Source organism: Clarias gariepinus, chromosome 19 (genome assembly GCF_024256425.1).
Source record: "Clarias gariepinus isolate MV-2021 ecotype Netherlands chromosome 19, CGAR_prim_01v2, whole genome shotgun sequence".
Lineage (NCBI taxonomy): Eukaryota > Metazoa > Chordata > Actinopteri > Siluriformes > Clariidae > Clarias > Clarias gariepinus.
In genome coordinates this window covers 3,271,489-3,298,045 of record NC_071118.1, presented here as the reverse complement: position 1 = coordinate 3,298,045, position 26,557 = coordinate 3,271,489, and the positions used below count along the sequence as shown (strand labels likewise).

The following is a 26,557-nucleotide window of genomic DNA, read 5'->3' as shown; positions in this document are numbered from 1 at the left end:
ACGGGAGGAGACGAAAGACTAACAATAAGAAGCGATTTAGTGTACAATTTCCTTGCAGTGTTTAGTACACAAGAGAGCAATTTCAGATTCAAAAAGCACTGCTTAAGGTTATAAATGCAAAACAAATGTAAAGTCACATATGCATTTTGAATATGAATTTTAGCTTGTTATAACGGTACTAAACGGGGAATACATCTGCGACAAAGCACATATGAATGTGATAAACAGATGTCTACATACCTTTCTACCATTTTAGTGTGTATATATATAAGTAGAAATACATAAGCAAGGAGTCATATTTTAAGCTTAGACTTTAATTTGACATGTTTAATCAGACCTAAACATTAACAAGGACAACAAATATTGCCGGTTTTGTTTCATATAAAATACTACAGGTAACACTTCGTGCTACCATTACCTGCGAATGGAATGTGCAGTCAACATGCTGCTCCTCATGCTGTAGACACTCTGCAGTCTGATCAGAGGTTTCAGTTGCTTTGAGCTCAGCATGTTCCCCTTTTCACCATAGACAACTCCGCCTACTGTTCTTTTTCTTCTTTGTTGATTAACGCTGGTTGGTATCCAGTACTTTAAATTACCACCAACTGTAGATTTCATTCCCATCTCATCTTCCTGGCCGGACCTTTCTTAAATTTTCTGATGCATCCTTCTCTGATCCTGCCTACTGTTATGTTCAGTGAGGAACGCCTGTGCAAACATGCAAACATACAAACACACAAACAAAATTTCTGTTTTATATACTGTATATACACACTAATGTTGGTATCCTTCATTGACGGGTAAAGAATTTGTAGAAGTAGGTAAAAAAAAAAAAAAAAAAAAAAATATATATATATATATATATATATATATATAAGCTGATCAGTTATATGATATTATTATATACATATATACATACGTCTGTCGGTCTTTTTAAGACTGGTTTCAGGTCCTTCAATGTATTGAACGTAAAGATATCATTCTAAGAGTGAATTCTTTTCATGATTGCGGACGTTTCTGTGTCTCTCGCGACCTCTGTGTATACACAATAAACCATCACATTGATTGACTCTGTTGAGTGACGCATATAACCACGCCCACCTCAAGGGAAAAAGCTCATAACATCCCTTCTACTCAACATGTTGATTTCAATTATGGCGCAGATTTCAACTTGGGCAAAACCTGAAGGACTGACAACGTTTCATTACATTCTGTTTAGCTAGTTTTGCGTGATGCTGTGACAAAATCAGCTGGACAGACATAAAGACCACCAGACAGTCAGACATACAGAGAGAAATTTTTCTAAAACTGGTTACGGGTCCTCCAATGTTTGAAACGTAAAGATATTATTGAAAGAGTACAAAGAAAACCTTTATTTTATTTATATAGATAATGATGTCCCCCCCATTACCAACACCGTATATTCCGATACAACAGTGTTTGCTTCATACTGTATGTTTTTAAATGATAAAATATATTTAAAATTCAGAATATAAAGCTAGTATCAGGTTTTAGATGGAGCTAACTATATATTTTGTAGATGCTTAGGATTTTAATGAATAATCGCACCAAGCTATCATATTTTGTGTTTTTTTTTTTTAAGAATTTAAGACACATTTGTAAGGCTTCATAAGGCAGCATCAGGATGTTATGACCCTCCTCAAGGTCACTGAGCATCCTTAGCATCAGTTTTACCCTTTCATTATAATTAATATTAATCGGAACTTACCTAAACATAAAGAACGATGGAATGTGTGTTTCAAGTGTGTAAACAGAACTGTTTATTTTCCATGCAACGAAATCCAAGACATTTTTATAATATAGCAAGTCATCCTAAGTGCCTACGTGCCTAAAGTACATGCCTCAGATAGGCGTAGAATACATACGTCGTGACGTACGACGCGACGTAAGGACGTACAAATGAATATTTATGAGGGGGTTTTGTAAGCGGTCACGTTGCGTTGCGGCATCACAACGGCAGAGCGTGTCGGACAGCAAGCATCACCTCCCTCTCAGCACATCCTCTAGCTTTTACGCACCTTCCAGGTAAGAATTTAGTATATCTGTGTAGGGGTGAGTCGTTTTATGTGATAGGAAGAGTTGTGGGTGGTTTATTTGACCACAAATAATCTTCATTTTAATTTGGTTTGGCGTCAGGAAGTATTTTTCGACAGGTGGTTATTTATTGAAAGTATTTTTCTTTTTTTTATTTATATGAATGCAATGTTATTATGTCATGTGTATTGCAAAAAACTAGCATGTAATACTTTATGCTAAACGTAAACGTTAGCAAATATTGCTGAATAATGCAGGTTTTGTGAATAATTTATGTAGTTCAGCTTTTGAAGCAGGGTTTATAGTATTTAAAATGAATATTGGTGACTTATTTTTGTAGAGAAGCATGAAGAGAGGAAAAAATGTTTAATTACTGACAACCTTGAACGCAAGTTAGGACATTATCCTCCTCCTCTTCCGCGTTCTGGCCTCAAGTACACACAAACAGGAAAAGATACTAAAAGAAACAAGAATAGCGAATTTTAATGTAATTCTACTCCACGTGTTTTTATTTATATATAAAGTAACGACTAGTGTATTTTCTGATTGATGGAGTGATAGATCATGCATGGATGGAGAAGGTTGACGAGTGTGCCTGTGTGCACGTACACATTCCCATCAGCAGTGGGTGGTGGTTAGCATTAGCATGTCGGGGCGGGGGGTGTAGTTTCTTGTTTCCCGGAGGTTGTGCTTGGGTTTGAGCTTGAGCTTGTGGATGAGTAATCTCTCTCACCCACATTGGAACAGGAAATCAAAATGGCTAACACCCTCGTTTGAGTGACTAACGTGGCTGTAAAAAAATAAAAGTAACATTTCGTCACCCCATCATTGAGAAACCATCGCAAAATGGTGTAGACGCGGAAACGTCAACAGTGCGACGCAGAAACGCAGACACTTGTGCTATTCTAGGTACTAGATCGAAGCACGCGCCTCTCTGCGCTATTCTGACGCATCTCGGATGCTCGTGTTTGTTATACAGAGCGCTACTGCGCATGTCTGAACAGTCTGTGGTTGGGTTACACATCCGCCTTAATCCACCTTGAGACAGGCTTAACCTTGAGGATTCAAAGGATGTTCATTTAATATATTTGTATTTATTTTATTTATATATTACTAATATATTCATGTTGTATATTCATATACATATTTATGTTGCATGTATATTTTTACACGTTATATGTTCATAGTACATACATGTTTACAAAAGCTTTACCACACATACTCTTGCATTTAGTGCCAAGGGATGCAGTTACAATTAATACATGAGTTAATTACAGTACAAACCAGCTTTATAAAAAAAAAATTCTGAATGCATTATGCATTTAAAATGTTAAGTTCTATTTTGGCACAAAATTCCCCCTGTAGTAATACAGGTGTGCCTGTGACCTGGCTCGGCCCTGATGGTGAAAGTGTCGCTCCGATAGGATAACGGAGCTCCAGCTCCATCCTGTAAGACGTCGTTTTATCCGGCGGCCATTACGGCCTTCCTCGCTTTGATGGATGCGAGTGGTACAACGAGTGGGAGGGAGGCGGCCCTCGAGTGACGCAGTGCAAAAACCAGAGCAGATCGTGTTCAAGACAGGATGCACATAAGACCCGAGTCATAGGTAAACAATGTACCGTGTAGTATGCAGTGATCTCTACGATCCTGAGTGGAAAAGCCTATAAATTTATAAAACCCAACAAATTATGTTTGTGCAGATGTTGAATAAGAAATAGACCCCATGATGTTTGCTGTTATAGGAAAATAAACAGTGACCGTGTGAGGCGTCACGACCAGCATGACTCGGTTTGTCCACAGGGAAGTCATTGATTTTTTTTTTTTGTTTTTTTTTTTTTTTTTTCTTTTACAGCAAGTTAAATTGCCACTAATTAATTAGTTAGTTATGTATGATGCCCCCAAGAATTATAATTTGCTTTTGCTATAGCAGCTTTAAATATTTATTTCCTTTATTTATAAATTTTTTAAAAATAAAAAAAAAATTCTCTTCACTTAGCAAAGCTGGCTCATTTTAATGAGACAAACCTGAAAGCATAAACATTTAAAAATGTAAGCCTTAGATTAGTTTATCAAAAGAAGCTTCTCTCAGGTGGAACAAAAAAAAAGAGGTTCTAGTGGGTCATGTTTGCTACAAACCTTGAGAATTGTGGAAGGTCCTGTCACCACGCTGGATGAGAACCAAAGTTCCAGCAATAATTTTGCAAATGCAATAAAACAATTCTCCCATAAATTGTTTAACATGTCATTATTAAAAACTTCACCATAAACATATATTACATTTTCTGTTTTAGAAAACAAACCCCTGCTTTCTGACCAATCAGATTTGAATTCAACGGCCCTGTGGTGGAACAGGCCGTAACTGATACCTCGAGTAGTACTATTTGACCTCTATCTGGCCTTTTTAATTCATGCATCTCATCACGGTGCTCATAAAAATTCATCACCATAATGACCATCAGGTCACATGACGCATTTCAACCTTTTTTTTTTTTTTTTTTTTTTTTTTTTTTTTTTCTTCTTAAAACTAGTTTTGTGCTGTAATGATCATGAACACTCAGTCGTTTTTTACTCCTAATCCTGCGTCCCGTACAAAACCCTGGACGCTTTTCCTACTCTGTCTGTACAGCAGCATGCGAACCAGACGCCGGTCTTCACAGCAGTTAATTACATTAATCTTTAAAGAGTATCTGTTATGCAAAATTCACTTAGATGTTCAGGTAGGTCCCTGTTGTGCATGACGTGTGTCAGAGGGATACCTTCTGCTTTTTGTCCTGTTTTTAATGTTTATTGGATGGTGGTTCAATAAGGCAATTAGACCCCCCTCCCCCATGTGACCTCATCATAAGATGAGCCCCTCCACCAGAGTGTCTCATAGCTCTGCTGATCTAATGAGGGGCGTGGCTTAGCAGGATCTCATTTACATAAACATAGAAACGGCACGTTTGGAGAAGGAGTAAAATAAACCGAGTATGAAATGGTACTTTCTCTGAGAGGTATTTCAGCTAGAGCATTTTAACAAACTCCTGTCTCCTGTTTGTTTAATGATTAATATTTCATTTCTTTAGACTCGGCCCTTTTATTGACCGACCTAATATGATGCAGTATGCGTCATGATGGACTCAGTGTTTCACGTTTATTGTTAGAATTGCATGTTTGGGGGATGATTTTTAGAAAAAAATAAAACAACTTGTATAAACTAGAGTGATGTCGGTTATAAATTAGCTTAACTGGTACAGTAGCTGACTGGATAATCACCTGTAGCACAGTGATGCCCTTTTTGTTTTTTTAACTTCCTTTCTTTGAGGAATTTAATATATATAGTTTTGATCGTTACAATTCTGAACAAACTTAGCAAATGTTGCACTCCTATCACACAGGATGCTGTGCTGCCTGTCCGCCCATGTGTGAATAGTTTACAGTGCACCACCTGTAGGATTGTAGAAGAACTGCAACACGGTAAACCACCTCAAATGAAAATGTATATAAATACATCTAAAATAAGCTTGGTTTGTAAGCTAACATTTGACTACATGTGATGTTTGAATTTATGCCATATTGACAACAGTGTAGTGGGGACATGGAAGAAGTGTCTGTGACAAGTTTGTAGTTGGTTTGTGAAGACTTGTCATGAGTTAGTATCGGTGAGAACATGATAATCATAAGTTTGTTAAATGCTTTAAAGGTAACACCTCGTCAGTGTGAAGGTGATTTAAGGCGTGTGATGTCGCAGCTTTGAATGCGGGTAAGAATCTAATTCAGAGAACGACCTTTAGTGTAAAGGGTCCAGACATATTGAGTCAATATGTCAGAAAGGCAAGGGTTAAATCCTTGACCGCTTTTTTTTTTTTTTTTTTCCCCCCCTTCCTCCTTGGCACAACGTGCACAGTTTGCCAATCTCGTAGCTTTGTGCTGTTTCTGTGGAAAGCCCTTAAGCTGCTGTTGGAGGTCGTTAAGGAGACGAGTGTTTCTGCAAACAGTCGGTGCTTATATGGTCTCCCTTCAGTCCCTTGTGCATGCTGGTGATAAATGAGACAGAGTTGTCCAGGATAAGTTTTTTTTTTTTTTTTTTTTTTTCTTCCATGGAATCTACTTTAGGCTTCGGTGAACAGACGACTGATTCACACACGGACGAGTGCCGTTTCTGTCCCTGTGGGAACCCGAGACTTGTGCTGCCTCATTGTGTGCCTTTTATCTCATAGCAGGAAATAAACATGTACTGCTGGAGTAGTGTATCGATTGGTTGATTGATTAATTGATTGATTGATTCGAACAGTTTGTGCCCGTTTGAGTTTGGTTGTTGTAAAGGCGAGCGATGAGGAGAACATGAAAGAAAGAATAATGATGTTTAAGACGTTTGTGACTGGTTTACAAAGAGATGCCTGAAAGGAATGTGATTTTAGTTATGCTGTGAACACCTAGGCGAGATTTATCACAGCGAGATGTAACGAGGTCTGACAGCACGGTTTAGACAAGAGCGCGTTCGTAACCCCTGTTTGGAAATCTGTGCCGCTCAGCAGGTGTTATATAATCCAGGCTTTTTGCTACAGGCAGTGTGGAATTTTAACCATTCGTAATCCTGAAACAGAAATCTGTTGTGTGTTTGTCTGTCTGTTAAATCCCCAGACACCAAGTGGAGTGTAGCCAGGCGCCCTATTGAGCAGGCTTTGCTGTTGGCGTTCTGTCAGAATGGTTGAACTTGCTTAGAAGGTTGAAAGAGCCACAACTTGCTAACCTTTCGACAGGATTCCAAATCCAAATGGTTTCTACCAAGTTAAAAAAAATGTAGCTCAAACTGTTCTAAGTCGGTAATATTTCTATAATTAACATGCAGTCATTGTTTTTTTTAAGTCCATGATGGAGTAAAGGTTAAGGTTAAGGCAGTTTTGTTTTGGTTCCCCCCCCCCAAAAGTCTGGGTTACATAAGGGTATTGCAGGTTTGCATTGCCCAGAATTGATCATGCAAACTCTAATTCTAGCTCTCTCTCTGTCTATTTTTTTCCCCCAGTTTGCTTTGAGCAGCAGGCATCATGACGCACCAGTACCCAGCCCTCACCACCGAGCAGAAGAAGGAGCTCCAGGAGATCGCCCAGCGCATCGTCGCACCTGGCAAAGGCATCCTCGCTGCGGATGAGTCCACAGGTCTCGCAAACGTTCAAATCAATTAGCTTCAGCATCTAGGATAGGATTATGCCTATGTGATGTACAGATTCATACTGGCTGCTAGAGCTGTGCGATTTAATATCAGACTGCTGTTGGTCGATTCAGTTCTTTTGATTTGGAATCTATTAGCACATTTTTTTTTTTATTATTTAGAAAAAAAATAAATATGGGCTTTAAAAAAATAAAATAAAACCGCAGGTTTTGCAAAAACAATACAACAATCCGTTCCATTTTATTGTGCAAATACTCGCCTTACTATAATGCGGGAGTAACGATTGGCGTTTGTGCGGTTGGTTTGTTACCGCCACCTACTGGACTGGAGTGCAGAGAAGATTGGCAGGGGAGAAAAATTGTACCAGCCATGACCTTTTTAAACAAACAACACAAGTAATTTAACATTTCAGTGTTTTATTTAATTTAAGTTACACTTTTAAAAGAAATATCGCCACTTGAGACAGAAATTGCAGCACCTCGGAACAGAATAGTATTGAATCGACTTGCGAGTCTGCATGTGATTTAACAGCTACCTATTATCAATAATTTTACAAAGATTCATCACAAAATTATTTGCATCCTAGTTACAGTTAAGACTAAAGAGTACTTGTTTAAAAATAAATAAATATATAGAAAATTTAAACGAAACTGTTTGTGCGTGCAAACAGGAAGCATGGCCAAGCGGCTGAACCCCATCGGCGTTGAGAACACGGAAGAGAACCGCCGCCTGTACCGCCAGCTCCTCTTTACAGCCGACGAGCGCATTGACAAGTGCATCGGCGGCGTCATCTTCTTCCACGAGACCCTGTACCAGAGCACAGACGATGGCACCAACTTTGCCAAGCTGATCAAGGATAGGGGCATTGTCGTGGGCATTAAGGTAGAAAAGATTCAACATTCCTAACGTTGCTAGCATGTCACAGTATGTATTGTAATGTACAGTGAGGGAAGAGCAATAAGTGTCCATGCAACAGAGAAGTATGTAACTTAATATGTTTATAAAACAGATATCCAAACAATATAACCAGTTTTTAATGTATAAACATAAAATATATTTGTAAGCATAAACAAAGAAAGATTAGATGAGGTTAAAATGAAGAGACAATAAACCAATCTGAAAAGATACAGAGACATAGGAATAATATTCATACTTTCTGGAAATAATGTAAGTATTTTCCAGTGTGCATTACAGAGAGAGTCTGAGTATTAGGTTTCCTCATGTAAGCTTGTTTTTCAAGTTTTGTGTTCTCGTCCCAACAGGTCGACAAAGGCGTTGTTCCTCTGGCAGGGACCAACGGTGAAACCACAACTCAGGGTAAAGACACAATCATATAAAAACATTGTGTATATATTACACACACAGTCAGAGTGCTGTAAATAAAATACCATATTCCACAATATAGCTAAAATGTTTAGCTTTTTTTTTTTTGAGGGGGCGGGGCCATATTTGACTCAAATCTCTAATTGAAATCCTTAAACAGGCTGTATCTTGCATGAAATGGCAGTTATTGATGCCAACCAGAGTCAATGGCACAACCAGTTATTAGATTTAGGGGGGCAGTAAATTTTTCCACATGGGTAGGTTTGTTGTAGCTGAAATTTGCACAAGTACTCAGGCCCTTGGTTTGGAATAATGTCACATGACTTCTAAAAACCCCTGTATTGGCATTTAGGTATGGCATGGCAAACGTTTGGCTCCTTTTCTTAATTTATATATATATATTTTTTAATCCACGCAGGGTTGGACGGCCTGTCGGAACGCTGCGCTCAGTACAAGAAGGACGGAGCGGACTTCGCTAAGTGGCGTTGTGTCCTGAAGATCAGCGAGACCACTCCCTCAGAGCTGGCGATCATGGAGAACGCCAATGTCCTGGCTCGCTATGCAAGCATCTGCCAGCAGGTCAGTTCTTATACTGGATTGCGTTGCTCAGTAAGTTCTCATTAGTGGTGATAAATGAGGTATAAATAAATTTTCTCGTTGCTCTGTTGTGTAGAACGGCATCGTGCCCATCGTGGAGCCCGAAATCCTGCCCGATGGCGATCATGACCTCAAGCGCTGCCAGTACGTCACCGAGAAGGTAAATCATCTCTTGATCTGTAATCGCAAATGTATAAAAGCAACTTGCTGTGTTGTACTTATGTACACTTTACTGTGCTTCAGGTCCTGGCTGCCTGCTACAAGGCTCTGTCTGACCATCACGTCTACCTGGAAGGCACCCTGCTCAAACCCAACATGGTGACCGCCGGACACTCCTGCCCCACCAAGTTCTCCAATGAGGAGATCGCCATGGCGACAGTCACTGCCCTGCGCCGCACCGTTCCTCCCGCAGTCACAGGTAATTTATGACGGTATTGCAGCGCTCCGTTTGTCCTAAATCACCATTACAGATGTTGGTTATCGCATACTGTGGCTTAGTTTAATACATCTTGTGACGGGTTGACGGTTTAACAGCAGTGAGAAATGACTTAACTTAACAGTGTGGCTAATCATTGGCTTTTTCTGTCCCCCTCCCCGACCCAGGTGTAACCTTCCTGTCTGGAGGACAGAGCGAAGAAGATGCATCCATCAACCTGAACGCCATTAATAACTGCCCCCTGCTGAAGCCCTGGGCGCTGACCTTCTCCTACGGCCGCGCTCTGCAGGCTTCAGCCCTTGGTGCCTGGCGCGGTCTCAAGGAGAACACGAAAGCTGCCACTGAGGAGTTCATCAAGCGTGCTGAGGTTCGTTTAAAATGCTAGCAATGCTTAATTCAATTACTTGAAGCATGTGATCAGCATTTTTTTTTGTAATTATTAGTTTAATTCATTTATTTTTTTTATTATTCCCCATAATAAGATGGATTTATTTTGCCAAGTATCTTGTAAATTATAATCCAGAGAAAAGCCTAGAAAACCTTGTTTTTCTGTGTAAGTTTTTTTTATTATTTTTTTTTATAATGATAAATTGCTGTTAATAAGACCACAATGTCATGTAATACATGACTGGCTCCAGTATTGCATCACAAATCTGGTTGCATTCAGATGTCTTAAATTTTTACTCTTACGGATATTTATTTTAATTTATTTTAATGTTTATTTTTAAATCACCTGAGTGTTCTATCCTGTAGAACAGTTTCCTAAAATGTGGCGCCTCAGTCCTCTAGTGGACCCTTGTGGTATTGCAAGACAAGAAAATAATAAATGTATAATATAAATAATATTTTAAATTTTGTAATTAGGTTTATATTTCTGGTTAAGTATTCACATTTAAAAAGTAATCAAAACTAATAATAAAAAGACCACAGGATTTAAACAACGCACAGAGAGAGGGAGAGAAATATGCTTTAATAATCCCAAAAGTGAAATTGTAATGTTACTACAGCCAGTGCACAGATTATACAAGCAGCATGGTGTAGAAGAATATTAAGGCTAGGTTTAAATGAAAAAGTCACAATGAGTAAAAAGGTATTAAAAAAAAAAAATTATACACTGGTTATACAAGTTTTGGAATTGCTGCTGTAGATGAAGACACTGATAATTAATAACGTATACAACCATAATAAAATGTGATGTATGTGTAAACCAAGTGATGAATTCTAAATGGTTAATTCCCCCCCCTCTGCAGGCTAACGGCTTGGCCGCTCAAGGCAAGTACGTGTCCAGCGGAACTGGCGGTGCTGCAGGACAGTCTCTGTACGTGGCCAACCACGCCTACTAAACCACCACACACACGCCGTTTCCATCACTCCGCTTTCTTCAGCTTCTGCCGACCAGTAGTATCTTCCACAGCAACTCCTCTCTCCGTCTCACCAGCCAGTCACAGGCCTGCGCTGACGTCTGCCCTCTGTCCAAGAGCCGTTGTTTAAATGTCTGTTTTGCTTAAATAAAAAAAATTCCCAGCAGTAGAAGGAAAGCAGAATGAGGAGATCTCGATAAAGGGTCGCTTTGTAAAAACGGTTATAAAATCAGATGGTGTTGCCTGTGTGGCCAAGTTATTACCTTCTGACTGAAATTGTGGTTGGAATTCAATTTTTATTTATTGTTTTGTTTTTTTGTTCTAAGTATTCAACGCTCACACCAGGTTCTGAAGTTCTCGTGTCTCATCATTTCTGTCTTTTTCGTCATTCAGTCTTTAAGCTATGGTTCTGAGCGCAGACACTGTATGTGTGTTTATGTCCGAAACATTGCAGGAAGGTGCAAGTAGACTTAAGCTGAGCAGGGCATTTCTTCACAACGTGTTTGTTTGTCCGAGTGTGTGCGTATGTAAGAGAAGAGACAGAGTGACGTGTATACTGTAGGTCAGTACTTCTGTTTGCATCACAATGGTTTTAACGAACAATTTACTTGCACCAAGAGAGGAACAATATTTAATATTATAGTACCAGGTGTTACAGATTGCTCATCTACTGTTCGATAATCATAGAATACTAACTATATTAGTTTGGTGTAGTGTGCTTGATTGTATTACGCTCTCCCTCTCCATCTTTGTAGCGTAGTGATAGAGACGATGGAGTTTATTGGCATAATGCGCTGGTAAGGACCTAACTATGAAGCGTTCCGAGGGGAGCGGTCACTGCTGATTTGGAAAAACATTGATGTTGTCGTTGTGGTGTTTTGTTTTGTTTTCTTCTAAGCACTTGGTGTCAAGCAGAAAAAATATATAATATAATGTAAAATAAAGAGATTAAAATCCCAGGCATGTCTTCCGTGATTTATTAATGTTCATAAATATAATGTTGCATACTTGAACAGTTACATGACGATGGCCTTCTAAAGATCGGCTGGAAGTACCCTGTGAAGTATTACTTCATAGTGTGTTCAGCCATGTTAAGTGTGATTTCAAACAGCAGGGAGCAGCAAATGGTGAAGAGAGCAACGGGTCTTTACCTCCCAGGAAAAGGGGAATTTTAAAAAATTCCCATCAATCATTGCATCTCCCTGGAGCATGAAAAAAATGGAGCTTGAAAAAGTATTTTATATATTTATTTTCGAGAAAGACATCATATTAATAGGACAATTTAAATCTTAATTGAATTAAGAAATAAGTAGGATTATATAGGCTAGTAGTTTATAAAAAAAAATCTTTATCCATCTTTACTCAGTTATTATTAATCAATCACTTATTTACAAGTTATACACATTTTGATAGTGTATGTTTTTTACTGGTATTAGTTTTTTTTTCAATAAATATTTAATGTCTATTGTGAAACAACAGCAGTCGCCAGTATCCAAGGTGCTTATGTTCCTATGGTAACGCAGAGAGGAAGTGATGTCTGCCCTGGTGACTTGTGATGTTCAGAATGGTGGAGTTTTGTCAAGGGAAGTTCCCTTCACCGTCAAGGGAGTAGGGAGCACCCTGTAAAATACACTTCGGTCTAAAAGTGTTTTTCATGGATTTATGGAGGAAAGAAAATTGTAGTTAAACCCCGGCATCAACAATTATCATTTGCACACTATGGGCAATTAGGGAAGACCAATTAGCCTTATTGCCATGTCTTTGGACTGTGCATGGAAACCCACCAAGCCCAGGGAGAACATGCAAACTCCATGCACACAGAGATGGGAATCGAACCCAGACCCTGGAGGTGCAAGGCTACGGTGCTGACCACTACACCAGCATGCCACCCTGGTACTCCCACAGGGCAAGGTGACCTCAAAATACAGACTCCTCTTTGTGAAAGAATCCAAGAGGAGCATCTTGACTACCAAGGAGATATCAAAACAACTCCAGGGCAAAGAATCCACCAGGGTTGGGTAGTTAAAATATTCTGATATAAGTCAAACTGGGACTTTTAAATAACTAACCAGAGTTACAGATGCTTTTTTTTACATGTTTGGGCCATTAAAGTCCTTGAGAGGCTACAGATCTAAGATTTTAGCAGATAGTTTGATCGTGGCCCTGCTGTTTGGAGAATTATTTTTTTAAATTGATGGTGTCCAAGGGTATCCTGCAGAGGCTGGGGTAGCTCAGTGGTTAGGGTGTGGGACTACTGTTCATGAAGGTCCCAGGTTCAAACCCCAGTAACACCAAATTGGGACTGCAGGGCCCTTGAGTAAGGCCCTTGAGTTTGGTTGGAGTGAAAGCCTTTACCCCTTTCTGCTTCCAGTTTGACTGATCTGTTCTGTTTTTATTTGTTCTGTTATTTTGCACAATTAAACGTCACAGTTTGACTTTGAACCCCACTCATATTTATTATAAAAAAAAAACAGCACATGCAACAAAAATCCATGATCAGATATAAAGGGTGTTAGTCAGAGAAGCCACCATGAGTCCTGAAGGAGCTGGAGAGATCCTCAGCTCAGTGGAGAGAATTTGTTGTCTTTCTTGAACAAGCCCTTGAAAAAGCCCATGTAGTAGATCATCCCTGTCATAAAGCCTGGAGGTTGTAATATCTATACCTCTGCTTTCTTTTTCAACGGCAACCCATAAGGCATGCTAAGAGTGTGGGGCAGTGTAAGGCAATATAATGCAACTGTATGTATCAAGGTTTTTAAAATAAAACTGACTAATTTAAAACCCTTTATGATCCTTACTAAGAGACAATGCAATGGAAGAAAATTATTTGCATTTTCATTTCCTTGGGGAAATTCTTTTTCCCCTAACAGACAATAGAATCGGCTGCTTCCAAATGGTTGAGATGTTGCTTCATGGTAAAACTACCAATACATATACAAATACCAAAACATTCACGAAAAGGCACATAAATGGAGCTTTTTGTGTGGTGGTTTACAATGTAAAGACAGAAAGATGATGTGATATTTTAAGCATAGCATGCCACAACTGAATGTTGGGGATCCCTCAATCAGGGTAAGTGCAATAGATGTTTAGATAAGATATAGTGATGATATAGTCGGTAAGGTGGCTTAGTTATGGATAGCACTGTGGCCTCACACGTCCAGATTCAGGGATTTGATTCCTGCCTTGGGTCTGTGTGCGTGTTCCCCCCCTGCTTGGTGTGTTCCCCCCAGGTACTTCAGTGGTATAGAAGCAAAATGAACGAATAGTGATGGAGTATTGGAATGAAATGGAATGATGTAATGAAATGTTGAGAAGGTTTTAGGGTTGATATAACTTATATCAACCATATTAGGATAAGAATATGGCAAGTAAGACACTTCATTCGCTCTTCAATACCAAATTTCCCCGAGGCTCCTGCTGCAAATATTCCAGATAATCTCCTCTGTTTGTCTCCTGATCTCCACTATTTATGGTGGATTGATGGGTTTGAGTCACACCTCTTTGAGTAAAATCAAAACTGCTTGGGAAAAGGATCTAAATTTGTCACTGTCAGATGATACTTGGAATTCAATTCTTAAACTTGTCAACCCTCATTATGTGCCCGCCACTCCTTATTACAGTTTAAGGTTGTACACAGGGCTCATTTCTCCAAACTTAAACTTTCTCAATTCTACCCAGACGTTGATCCTTGTTGTGATGAATGTAAAAGCGGAGAAGCGTCTCTTATTCATATGTACTTGACATGCCCGAATTTGGAAATTTGGAATGTTTTTAAAACCTTGTCGTACATATTGAAATGCAACCTTGACCCAGACCCTCTGATTGCTCTTTTTGGTATCACTGGAGAGAAAGATTGGTGTCTAACTCCAGCTAAAGAGCGTTTATTGTCTTTTGCGACACTCCTGGCCAGGCGTTCCCTTTTACTCAAATGGAAGGATGCCACGTCACCCACTCACGCCCAGTGGCTCAGAGATATCATGTCCTGTTTGTCCGTTATTCAGACTTGAAATTTCAACAGGTGTGGGGGCCCTTCCTTCGCTTTTTTCACATACATTTATAGTTTGATTTTTTTTGTTTTCTAGTTTGTTTTTGTTTTCTTTTCTCTTTTCTTTTTTGCACGCAGAACCAAAAAACTTCCAGCTCCATGTTCTTTTTTTTTTTTCGTTTCTCTCTTTTTTATTTTATATTTATCTAGCCTTTCTTACACATGTAAAGCTGGCTTGGAGTCTGGGAGGGGCAGGGTGGGTGCTATAGGGGTTTATAAGGGTTTTTTAAAATCTGTATTGAAACATTACATTTTTACTCTGTTATATCCCTGTTTAAAATAAAAAAAAATATTGTTGAGGATAAGAATATGCATATTGTAGTTGTGCAGTGTAACCTGAGATAGGAGAGGATTACAGTATGTGGTGGAGCAGTGTATCTGAGCTGCTCCAGAGGCGCTACGCTGATGTCCAGGATCACTGACACTCTCGTTTAAAGTCTGGAAGTGCACTCCATTGGACACACTGTTTTAGTCACTTATAAGGCATACTGAAAGCAATGATGGACCACCCAAACCAATGAATAGCAAAAGCAGTGCAGCACTTTGGGATTCTGCCCAGACTCTGAGGTGTGTGTGTGTGTGTGTGGAAGCGAGTGCAAATACAGATGAATAAATACACATCCCAGTACTCTCCGGTGTGCCTAATTCATGTCAAATTGCTTCTAATCCAACTTGCTCCAGAATTTCTTTAACAAAACAAGCTGTATGACTGTATTTATAAAGCAAAGATTTTACCACTACATATGCTCACTGGCCACTTAAATAGGAACACCGGCACTCTTGTGTACACTTGCTACGGAGCACACAACACCAGGTATAAGATTTTTTTCCTCCCCAGACAATTTACCTCATAAACAGTTAAATGTTCTCCTCACTGTGCAATAAAAATGTGCAATACCACTGATATTTATCTATATGTATTATACAGCACATTATATTTTATTTCTTTTTTGGTTCTGCTTCTGTCATCAAAACAAATTCCTTTTATGTGCAAACGTACTTAGCAATAAAGCTAATTCTGATAATTATTCCAAAACATCTTGAATTTGCCCTTTTCCTAATGTCCTGCTAAGACTTCCGTAAAGCAACCTGAAATCGGCCCGCCTCCTTTCTGATCTTATTGGACAAGCCCTGTGGGGATTCTCGCTTCTGATTGGTCAGCGCTTACGTCATATGCGGTAGTACATTCATTCAGCAATGGCTGCCATGACAGCGATAGAGATAGGCGAGTAATTTAAAAACATTTCCTCATATGGAGTATCTATTAATGTTTTTAATATTATTATTATTATTGTTATTATAATTAATATTATTATTATTCAGGATTTGTCTCATATATTATCCTTTTGTAAAACAATTTTATAGGGAATAAATATGTATGTATGAAGCCGGCTCTGACTAAATGAGCTCTGTTTATTGGAAAAACAAAAAAACAAAAAACATTACTTGTGTGTTTGTGCGTTTGCAGAGAAGCGTCGTGGGAAGAATGCTGCCCTGTCCATCGCTGCTGTGGTCATTGTTTTAGGCCTGCCTTTATGGTGGAAGACCACAGAAACCTACCGTGCCTGGCTGCCTTACTCCCAAATCTCTGAGCTGGACTCCTTACAGGTTCTCAACACACACACACACACACACACACATTACTTTATTAATCACCAACTTTGGTGAACAATCCAGATTGTGTCCAAATACATCCTGTATATTTCAATATGGAGTCGGTCCCCCTGGTCCCACTCTTCTTGGGAGGCCGTCCACAAGATCTTGAAGTGTTTCTGTGGGATTTTGTGCTCAGTTATTCTCTAGAGCTATTATGAGGTCAGGCACCGATGTCGAATGATGTCAAAGGTTCAGGATCACTTTCAAACTCCATGGTCGTTCTGCATTTTTCTACCTTCTGCATCACATCCCCTACACAAATCACTGATGTCATACAGGAGCACGTTCAGCCACAGACGGAGAAAGTCTAAAACTGAACGCCACAGGGCATCATTTATACCAGTGGCAATTAAACTCTATAACTCTTCCCCCATCATTCGGGAGCTGTCATGACAGAATAATCAATAGGACTTTATCATGCCCTGATACCGTACATTGCGCAATATTATCACAATAACAATATCACATGCAAATGCAAAACCACTAATTATACAATATTATGAAAATCATGTGCAATATTTATATAGTTGGTGTGCAACATCATTTATTATGTGCAATATAAATAATGGGTGCAATAACAAAAATGTACAATACACTAAAAGAGACAGTTCTGTAACCTTTCTGTAAAGTCTGTAATTTTTTAGTTTTTTTTCTATAACTTTTTTATTCTATTTATATCAGTTTATATTGTATTTTTGTATTTATATTTCTTTCGGGATTAATAAAGACCTATCTTATCTTATCTTATTATTGTAAAGTGATGCTGAAGGCGTCCAAAATATGCAATAATCCCCTTTGAACAGTTGATATTGAGATGTATCTGCTACTCATGATCTGTAAAGCTTTCATAACAGCTCTAATCTGTTTCTGGAGATGCTGGTTGTTAATTGGTGATTTCTGAGGCTGGTGACTCCTCTGCAGTAAAGGAAACGTTTTCAAATTCAAATTTAAATTTTATTTGTCACATACACAGTCATACACAGTACGATATGCAGTGAAATGCTTATACGACCGCCGGTGACCTTAAAAAGAAAATAAAAAACTATATATAAGGAATAAATATTAATAAAAGAAATAAAATACAATACAAAGGAAAATAAATGTAACTAGTAAAATAAACAAACTGTACAAATATAAGGGCATGTAAAAATATCACAAAATATAGAATATAGGAATATGGTTTTGGTCTTGCTTACCTGGGAAGGTCTTCATGAGAGACAGTTTCATCATGGAGCTTGATGAGTTTTGCAAATGCACTTGACCCAATACTGTTCTTGTAAGAAATGTTCCGGAACAGCCGACCTCCGTGTGTAAGACTGTTGGTGGTGTTGTTACATAATAACCTAATTTTATGTGTTTTCATAGATTTGAAATCCCCAGTAATGTTGTAGAATGTAGAAAATAAATCACAAAAAAAAAAACGAAGAAATTTGCAAGCAATCCCAAACTTTTAAACAGTAGTTTGTGTAAACTTTTTTTCTTCCGTTTTTCTTCTCTTCTCACATACTCATCCACCATTTAGACAAATTCAAGCGCGGGTTGCTCTTTCAGCCATGTCATTATAAGACTTATTCGGGTTCTTCTTTAATCTGAACCTTTAATTATTAATGTTCTCTCTCTTATTAATGATTCCTCTCAGCTACTATTTGGACTTTGTTTTTATCACACAGTCATTCGTGTCAGATTTTCTAGCTTCAGTTAAAAACGAGGGACTCGACGGTCTGCCCTTCGGTTATTAATTCAGACTCACTTATTAATAATATCTTTTCATTCTCAGTATTTATGATGGCTGTGCTTGTGATTTGTCTAAAAAGCTTCAGCTAAGCGTCGATGTTGAGGTGGTGTTTTCTCGAGGAACCCTGAGTCCCGAGCAGCAGAAGAAGGTCCCGTTCAGTCAAACTAGAGAGCAGGAGCACCAAGTAGACGGTGAGTGGAAGATCATTCAAGTTGCCCTGAATTGTGGCGGGAAAAAACTCTTGTGAAATATTTACTGTTTGCTTTTCTCAACACTTTAGCTAAGAATGGTCTGCGGTACAGGTATGAAACCAAATATCGCACGGCCACTATCATGGAAGAAGACGCTTTAAATCAGCCCACAGCTCAAGGTACTTTGTAAACATTTTGGAAATATAGATATCATTTATTCTGGTGTGAAAGCCTGGAGTTACTCTTTCTGTCTTCACACAGAGGCGGATCTTTCTCTGCACACGCTCAGCGAGAGTGCGTGCGGCTCCGTGGTCGTGTATGTCATCCCCGAGTCTTCCAACTTGCTCCCAGCGGTAAGATTTTTTGTTCAACTAGAACCCCGTGCTAGCAATCGTCCTTTTATAGAGTTGCAGTTTTTGGAGCATAACCGAATATTCTGTCTTTACACGAAGGACGTGAAAGTATACGTGGGTCGGTGGCGCACTGCGCTGCTGCGTACTGCTCAATTTCCACCTGCTGGGAGTCTGAAAGAGGTTCTGTCCGCTCTGGAGCCTCAGGTCAAGCAGGTGATCGACACCATGTCCTTCACCCACCAGGAGATCATGGGTGCTCTGAGCGACCGAATCCGCATCAGCCAGGTCAGCAAGGAGAGCCTGGTCGACAGCATGAGGGCCATCAAGTCCAGCCCAGGTCAGAGCTGAAGGGATGGAACACTGTGATGTTCTGATGTAGGAGAGCGATGATAATCAATAATAATCAATACCCTCAGACTATTAAGAATCATGAAATGTAATTATACTGCGTTTTCTACTTAGGATATGAAATCACCTTTAGCCTCCTGAACCCTGACCCCAAATCCCACAGCCTGCACTGGGACATCGAGGGAGCCGTTCAGAGCTACATCCAGCCTCTTCTGAACAAACTGGCCCCGATAGCCAACTTCTCTGTGGACTCGCAGGTACTTCAGTGTAAATAAAAGTTTTTTTGCGCTAACCTTTCGCACTGTTAATTCTGAAACGGTTTCTCTCTGTCAGATCCTGTACTATGCAGTGATGGGGGTCACCCCTCGTTTTGACAACACCGTATCGGCATATGTTCTCAACACAGCCAGCCTGGCACACGTAATCAACCCTGTGGAGGCCAGGCTAGGTAGGGACTTCTTGTCCCTTTTGCATTCACTGGTTTGTCGGAATTATAAAAAAACTGGTATGATAGTTTGAGTTTGTGTCACTTTCTCTTGTCAAGGATCTAATGCTGCATCTTCGTACCCGGTCCTGAACTTTCTGCTGTACGTACCCGAAGCTCATCACTCCCCACTCTTCATCAGAGACCACAGGAAGAACGAAGTACCCTCAAACGCCTTCCACAGCCCCCGCTGGGGCGGGATAATGGTCTGTTCTCTTTACCATCACTCTGCATGATTTATTTTAACTAATTGATGTAGTATCCTTCGTAAAATTTATATATATATATATATATATATATATATATATATATATATATATATATATATATATATAAATTTTACGAAGGATACTACAGTGCTTTATTGTGAACCATATTTATGGAAATTTGACTGGAAGGGAGAAGTGTTTTTTTTTTTTTTTATTTTTTTATAAATTATGAAAGAAAACAAACTTTAACATTATATTATTATTATTTTTTATACACTGTATATATCTGCCCCTTTGCTTTTTTTTTCAGGTATACAACGTAAATGACATGTACGAGCCTGAGGCGGAATTTCCCGTAGATATCAACATCAACATGGGCAAAGTTATGGGTGTCTTCCTGGCACAGTTGAGGTCCGTCTTTCAAGTTTTCAGTTTCTAAGTTTCTTGGATATACAGTGGTGTGAAAAACTATTTGCCCCCTTCCTGATTTCTTATTCTTTTGCATGTTTGTCACACAAAATGTTTCTGATCATCAAACACATTTAACTATTAGTCAAAGATAACATAATTGAACACAAAATGCAGTTTTTTAAATGATGGTTTTTATTATTTAGGGAGAAAAAAAATCCAAACCTACATGGCCCTGTGTGAAAAAGTAATTGCACCCTGAACCTAATAACTGGTTGGGCCACCCTTAGCAGCAATAACTGCAATCAAGTGTTTGTGATAACTTGCAACGAGTCTTTTACAGAGCTCTGGAGGAATTTTGGCCCACTCATCTTTGCAGAATTGTTGTAATTCAGCTTTATTTAAGGGTTTTCTAGCATAAACCGCCTTTTTAAGGTCATGCCACAACATCTCAATAGGATTCAGGTCAGGACTTTGACTAGGCCACTCCAAAGTCTTCATTTTGTTTTTCTTCAGCCATTCAGAGGTGGATTTGCTGGTGTGTTTTGGGTCATTGTCCTGCTGCAGCACCCAAGATCGCTTCAGCTTGAGTTGACGAACAGATGGCTGGACATTCTCCTTCAGGATTTTTTGGTAGACATTAGAATTCATGGTTCCATCTATCACAGCAAGCCTTCCAGGTCCTGAAGCAGCAAAACAACCCCAGACCATCACACTACCACCACCATATTTTACTGTTGGTATGATGTTCTTTTTCTGAAATGCTGTGTTACTTTTACGCCAGATGTAACGGGACACGCACCTTCCAAAAAGTTCAACTTTTGTCTCGTCGGTCCACAAGGTATTTTCCCAAAAGTCTTGGCAATCATTGAGATGTTTTTTAGCAAAATTGAGACGAGCCTTAATGTTCTTTTTGCTTAAGTGGTTTGCGCTCTGGAAATCTGCCATGCAGGCCGTTTTTGCCCAGTCTCTTTCTTATGGTGGAGTCGTGAACAGTGACCTTAATTGAGGCAAGTGAGGCCTGCAGTTCTTTAGATGTTGTCCTGGGGTCTTTTGTGGCCTCTCGGATGAGTTGTCTCTGCGCTCTTGGGGTAATTTTGGTCGGTCGGCCACTCCTGGGAAGGTTCACCACTGTTCCATGTTTTTGCCATTCGTGGATAATGGCTCTCACTGTCGTTCGCTGGAGTCCCAAAGCTTTAGAAATGGCTTTATAACCTTTACCAGACTGATCGATCTCAATTATTTTTGTTCTCATTTGTTCCTGAATTTCTTTGGATTTTGGCATGATGTCTAGCTTTTGAGGTGCTTTTGGTCTACTTCTCTGTGTCAGGTAGCTCCTATTTAAGTGATTTCTTGATTGAAACAGTTGTGGCAGTAAACAGGCCTGGGGGTGATAACAGAAATTGAACTCAGACGTGATAAACCACAGTTAAGTTATTTTTTAACAAGGGGGGCAATTACTTTTTCACACAGGGCCATGTAGATTTGGAGTTTTTTTTCTCCCTTAATAATGTAAACCTTCATTTAAAAACTGCATTTTGTGTTCAATTATGTTATCTTTGACTAATAGTTGACGGTTTTTGATGAGCAGAAACATTTAAGTGTGACAAACATGCAAAAGAATAAGAAATCAGGAAGGGGGCAAATAGTTTTTCACACCACTGTATGTGCTCAATGTACAGTTTTTGAGAACATTTCTCTCTTCCTCTCAGACTGTTATTAGGAGTACAGAAGACACAACCTCCCCCCGGGTTCCTCCTGCAAAGTCCAGGCAGCGCCGGATTGACCGACTGGGAGCTGGACCGGCTGCTGTGGAGTCGTAGCGTAGAGAATGTAGCTACCGCTACGACCACCATCACCTCACTCGCTCAGCTTCTCGACAGGATTAGCAACATTGTGATTAACGACAATATCGCAGAGCAGGTGAGGGAACTCTGCTTTTTTTTTGCCCCATAAGGATAAAAATGTAAAATTTCTAATGTCTAAATTGAACTTGCCTCTGTTCACAACAACACGCAAATTTGTTAGACTGCATGACATGGTTAAGTTTGCATGTTTTTGTCATGTTTTAAATTAGCTATCAATCATTAATTGATTAAATGTTTATGTTAAAAAAAAATTCATTTAAGTTACCGCTCTAGTGGCACAATTCAATCTAAATTAGTTAGATAAGACAAATTTATGAGAAAAAAAATATTTAAAACCAATCAATAAATAAGTAAGTAAAAACAAAAAATAATAAAAAAAAAAATAAAAAAAAAAACTTGTATCTTTGTCCTTATTTAAAAATCAGGCTCCTACAATTGCAGTCTGATTTTGTGAGCAGCTTGGACTGCCCCCTTGTGGTGGTACGAGTTAATAGCTATGTGAGCTGCATGCGAGAAATATTCTGCAAAACAAACATTATCAGTTAAATGTTTATTTGGTCAAATTATTAACAATAATCAATCTTTTTATAATTAATATTTTTTATTAATTTATAATCAATTTATTAATTAATCTCATTTGAATTTGTTGTAAAGCACATTTTCTTTTTCTTTTTTTTTTGCGTAATTAACCAGATTTTCCTGTTGCAGGTGTCCAGTGCGGTGACATCGCTCCAGGCTGCCATGGCTGAGCTGGAGGCTGGGAACTTAGCCTTCGCCCTGCAGTACAGTCGAGAGGCCATATTGGCTTCTGAGAAAGCGTTTTTTGATCCCTCTCTTTTGCATCTATTATACTTTCCTGATGATCAGAAGTTTGCCATTTACATCCCTCTCTTCCTGCCCATGTGCGTGCCCATTGTGCTCTCGCTGCTTAAGATCTTCAATGAGGTTAGACAGAAACGTGCCGAAAAGCTGGCCAAAAAGGATTAACAGGGACACACTTGCACACACACACAATGTGTCGGAACCTGTGGGTGTGGTTTCTATCCACTGGTTTTTCGTTACACTGTAAATTGTTACTAAAGACCGTATGTTGTGTAGCAGACGAACACAACAGAATCAGTGACTACTAGTGGAAGAGTTGTATACATTTTTTTTTTTTCTAAGTCTTTGAATCAGTTCTCTATGGTGTGCACCAATGATCTGATTCACAGTATCTGCTGTAAGCCTTTTTGCCATTACTCACTATAAGGGGGAAAATATCCACTTTATATTCCTTCTGTCACACTCCTAATCTTTGTAATGTGCGCTGGCTGGGCGAAAAAAAAATGCCCACACCCCCAACTTTTTATTCATTCATCCTTAGCCATGATTACAGCACACAATGTGGTGGCCAGATCATGTGTGAAAATTACTTCTCAAGCTTAGAGAACCACTCTTTCACAATTTGCATCCTGGAATATACCTCATACCATCAGGAAGGAAACTCCATAGATGTGATAACCTGGTCGTTCAGTACGTTCAGGTCACCAGCTGACTTCATTTTATTGCCACATAATGTGGCTGAGTCTAGACCTGCGCAACTGAAACAACCCCAGATCATAACACTTCAGAGGCTTGTACGATGGCCATCATGCATGATCGCTTCAAGCGCTTCTCTTCTTATCCTGACACTCTCATCATTCTGGAATAGGCTCAATCTGAACTCATCAGACCACATGACCTTTCCATTGTTCGAAAATAGAATGTCTATGCTCCCTAGCAAACTGAAGCCTTTTTTTTTTGTCTCAATAACAAGCGGTTTTCTTATGGACACATGGCTATTAAGTCCCAATACCCCGAGTTCTCACCACATTGTGTGTGTATAAAAATGCTCCTACTTTCACTATTAAACATGGCTCTGGGTTTCTTTTTACCATGCAACTTCAAGTGTTTACGTATCTTCATTCATGACCTCATTTCTTCAACAAAATTGATGGTTCAGCACTTCCCTCCCAGGTTTAAGTAATGTGTTAAATGGTTCTTAAGCCAGTTACAGTAATTTTAAATCTTTCTTGATTCTTTTCAAGATTCTTTTTTTCCTTTTAGGAGTGGAGTATTTGTATTTTAAAACAAGCTGAAATACATTATTTAATTTAGGAAAATAAAAAACAGACACTGATGGACTAACCACTGTAATCTGTGTTCAGTATCAGAATAATAATTCTTGATGTCAGAATCTGTGAATTTGGTATTATTTTTCCTAATTAATATTACCGGATTTAATTGATTTACCTGATTTTATTTATTCATTTTTATTTTTTATTTTTTCCCCAGAAGAACACAAGAAACACTCTGTATAACGTATCCTTATAAAAATCCATATGTTATGTTAGTATGTTACTAATAGACATGCTTTTGATATGAGAAAGGAATTAATTTATTATATTTGTATTCATTACTATTTCTGAATCATATCAAAGGCTCAAAGACATCAACACATAAGAACTAATGCTTTGAGTATTGCTGAAGTAAATCTGGATATCATACAGTGAAACCTCAGATTGCAAGTAACGTGGTTTGCGAGTGTCCTGCAAGATGAGCAGAATAAATTTTGACTTAAAAAACGAGCAAGTCTTGGTTTACGAGTATCGTGTATCACTTCATGTGATCACAACTGGGTTTGCCTGTGCGCATAAACAGAAACACTTATCTGTCAGTATTTTTTTTACTTTTTTTTAAGGTAAAGTGCAGGTTAATTTGTTTTTATTTTTACTTGAAAACAAGTAAATTATTAGTAAATTACTTAAAACAACGATACAAAAAATATAGAAATCTACATATTTCATTTTACATTTTTATTATGGCACCAAAAGTTGGGCCATTTTTCCACCCAGACCCCTGGTATAACAGAGGACTTATTTTTTTCTGCCTGAGGCTATTTTTCTGCCTGGACTCCTCGTATAACAACCAGTGGGAGCCAGATTTATTATTTAGTATCAACAGTGCTGGATGTACATTCCTTCCATCTTCATAGGTTTCTTCATGAACAGCGTATTTAATATGAATTATTTAATAATGCATTAGGTACAGTTAACTAGTACACTTGTACTGACGTCGTGGATTTAACTGTTTATCCTGTCTTCAATATTAGTATATTGTACCTTTAAAAATGTAAACAAGCCAATTAAAATGAACTTTAATTATCAATGTAACAGTATTTATTATGAGATGTTAAGCCGTATAGGGCTTAAATCAAACTTCACATGCACATAAAGCACTTGCATACACATGTATGAAACAGTCACACATACGTATATATTACACATATATACTACTAACTGCTCAGACAACTACATATAAAGTGCGCGTAGATACACACAAACTCTTCGTGCACACACACACCTACAGTATGAGACGCACACAAACAAAGGGAACTGTAGCCGTGTAGGGAACGAGTGAACAACGGATATTCACTTTAGCGGAAAAGGAAATAAAATTCAGTCATTACGTAGCGCTGAAGTGTGAAAAAAATTAACTTGGAAAATTATTTATACAGTATATCTATAATTATTATCGCGGACGACGTTATATAAAAATGACACAATAATTTAAATCCTTATTATTATATAGGCTAGTAATCTGTTTATATATATATATATATATATATATATATATATATATATTTAATTCAATTGCTGATTCAAAATTGCTATTCAATTTTATTTGTATTGTTTCAACAATTGTCATTGTCGCAAAGCAGCTTTACACAAACAAAAGAATTATTTTATTAAATTTGTATGGAATGTGAATGTGTATAAATCAAAATGGTCAGATTGTCCCTGATGAGCAAGCCGAGGGTGACAATGGCAAAGAAAAACTCCCTGGGATGGAAGTAGGAAGAAACCTTGAGAGGAACCAGACTCAACAGGGATCCCATCCTCATTGTAAATTGATGTTAATATGGAGCCTATTTATCGTTATTGGAGACTCAGGTAGACTTGTAAAAAATTCCAGTCCTGAAATATTGAACCGTCAAGTCCTCAGAGAAACAGCTGTCAACACCAGGCGAGGCCAGAACCGTCTTCATGGTAGAGTGGAACTGTCCCCAGACCCGACGCATCCCAAAGAGACACACAGGGCATCCATGTGACAAGATCTCCAACCAAAAACGCCCCGCTGGGTGGGTCAGACAGGTCCGGAGGGCAGAGGGAGTCTGGATCACTGGCAGCTCAGAAACGACATGTGTAGCTCGACAGAGAGAGGGAAGGAGAAAGAGAGGGAGAGAGATCAGGAGCACCTTGCACGTTCTATCCTGAATCACAACATGAAGAAAAATGTGCTAAATGTATTATT

The 26,557-nt window shown here is 38.7% G+C and overlaps 2 protein-coding genes across 2 annotated transcripts; both read left to right on the top strand.

The window, feature by feature from the left end:
- Nucleotides 1-1,949: 1,949 nt before the first annotated feature.
- On the top strand, nucleotides 1,950-11,884 carry aldocb (aldolase C, fructose-bisphosphate, b). The gene is made up of 9 exons (XM_053478445.1): nucleotides 1,950-2,046; nucleotides 7,062-7,195; nucleotides 7,879-8,090; nucleotides 8,471-8,525; nucleotides 8,950-9,110; nucleotides 9,205-9,288; nucleotides 9,372-9,546; nucleotides 9,732-9,931; nucleotides 10,815-11,884. Exons 2-9 carry the CDS (start codon nucleotides 7,084-7,086, stop codon nucleotides 10,905-10,907), a joined length of 1,092 nt encoding a protein of 363 aa, XP_053334420.1. The 5' UTR covers nucleotides 1,950-2,046; nucleotides 7,062-7,083; the 3' UTR covers nucleotides 10,908-11,884.
- A 4,253-nt stretch (nucleotides 11,885-16,137) lies between these two features.
- On the top strand, nucleotides 16,138-24,145 carry pigs (phosphatidylinositol glycan anchor biosynthesis, class S). Its single transcript, XM_053479330.1, has 12 exons — nucleotides 16,138-16,198; nucleotides 16,442-16,581; nucleotides 18,444-18,555; nucleotides 18,645-18,734; nucleotides 18,817-18,908; nucleotides 19,008-19,245; nucleotides 19,371-19,513; nucleotides 19,590-19,704; nucleotides 19,801-19,946; nucleotides 20,260-20,360; nucleotides 22,070-22,280; nucleotides 22,934-24,145. Exons 1-12 carry the CDS (start codon nucleotides 16,171-16,173, stop codon nucleotides 23,210-23,212), a joined length of 1,695 nt encoding a protein of 564 aa, XP_053335305.1. The 5' UTR covers nucleotides 16,138-16,170; the 3' UTR covers nucleotides 23,213-24,145.
- Nucleotides 24,146-26,557: the final 2,412 nt, after the last annotated feature.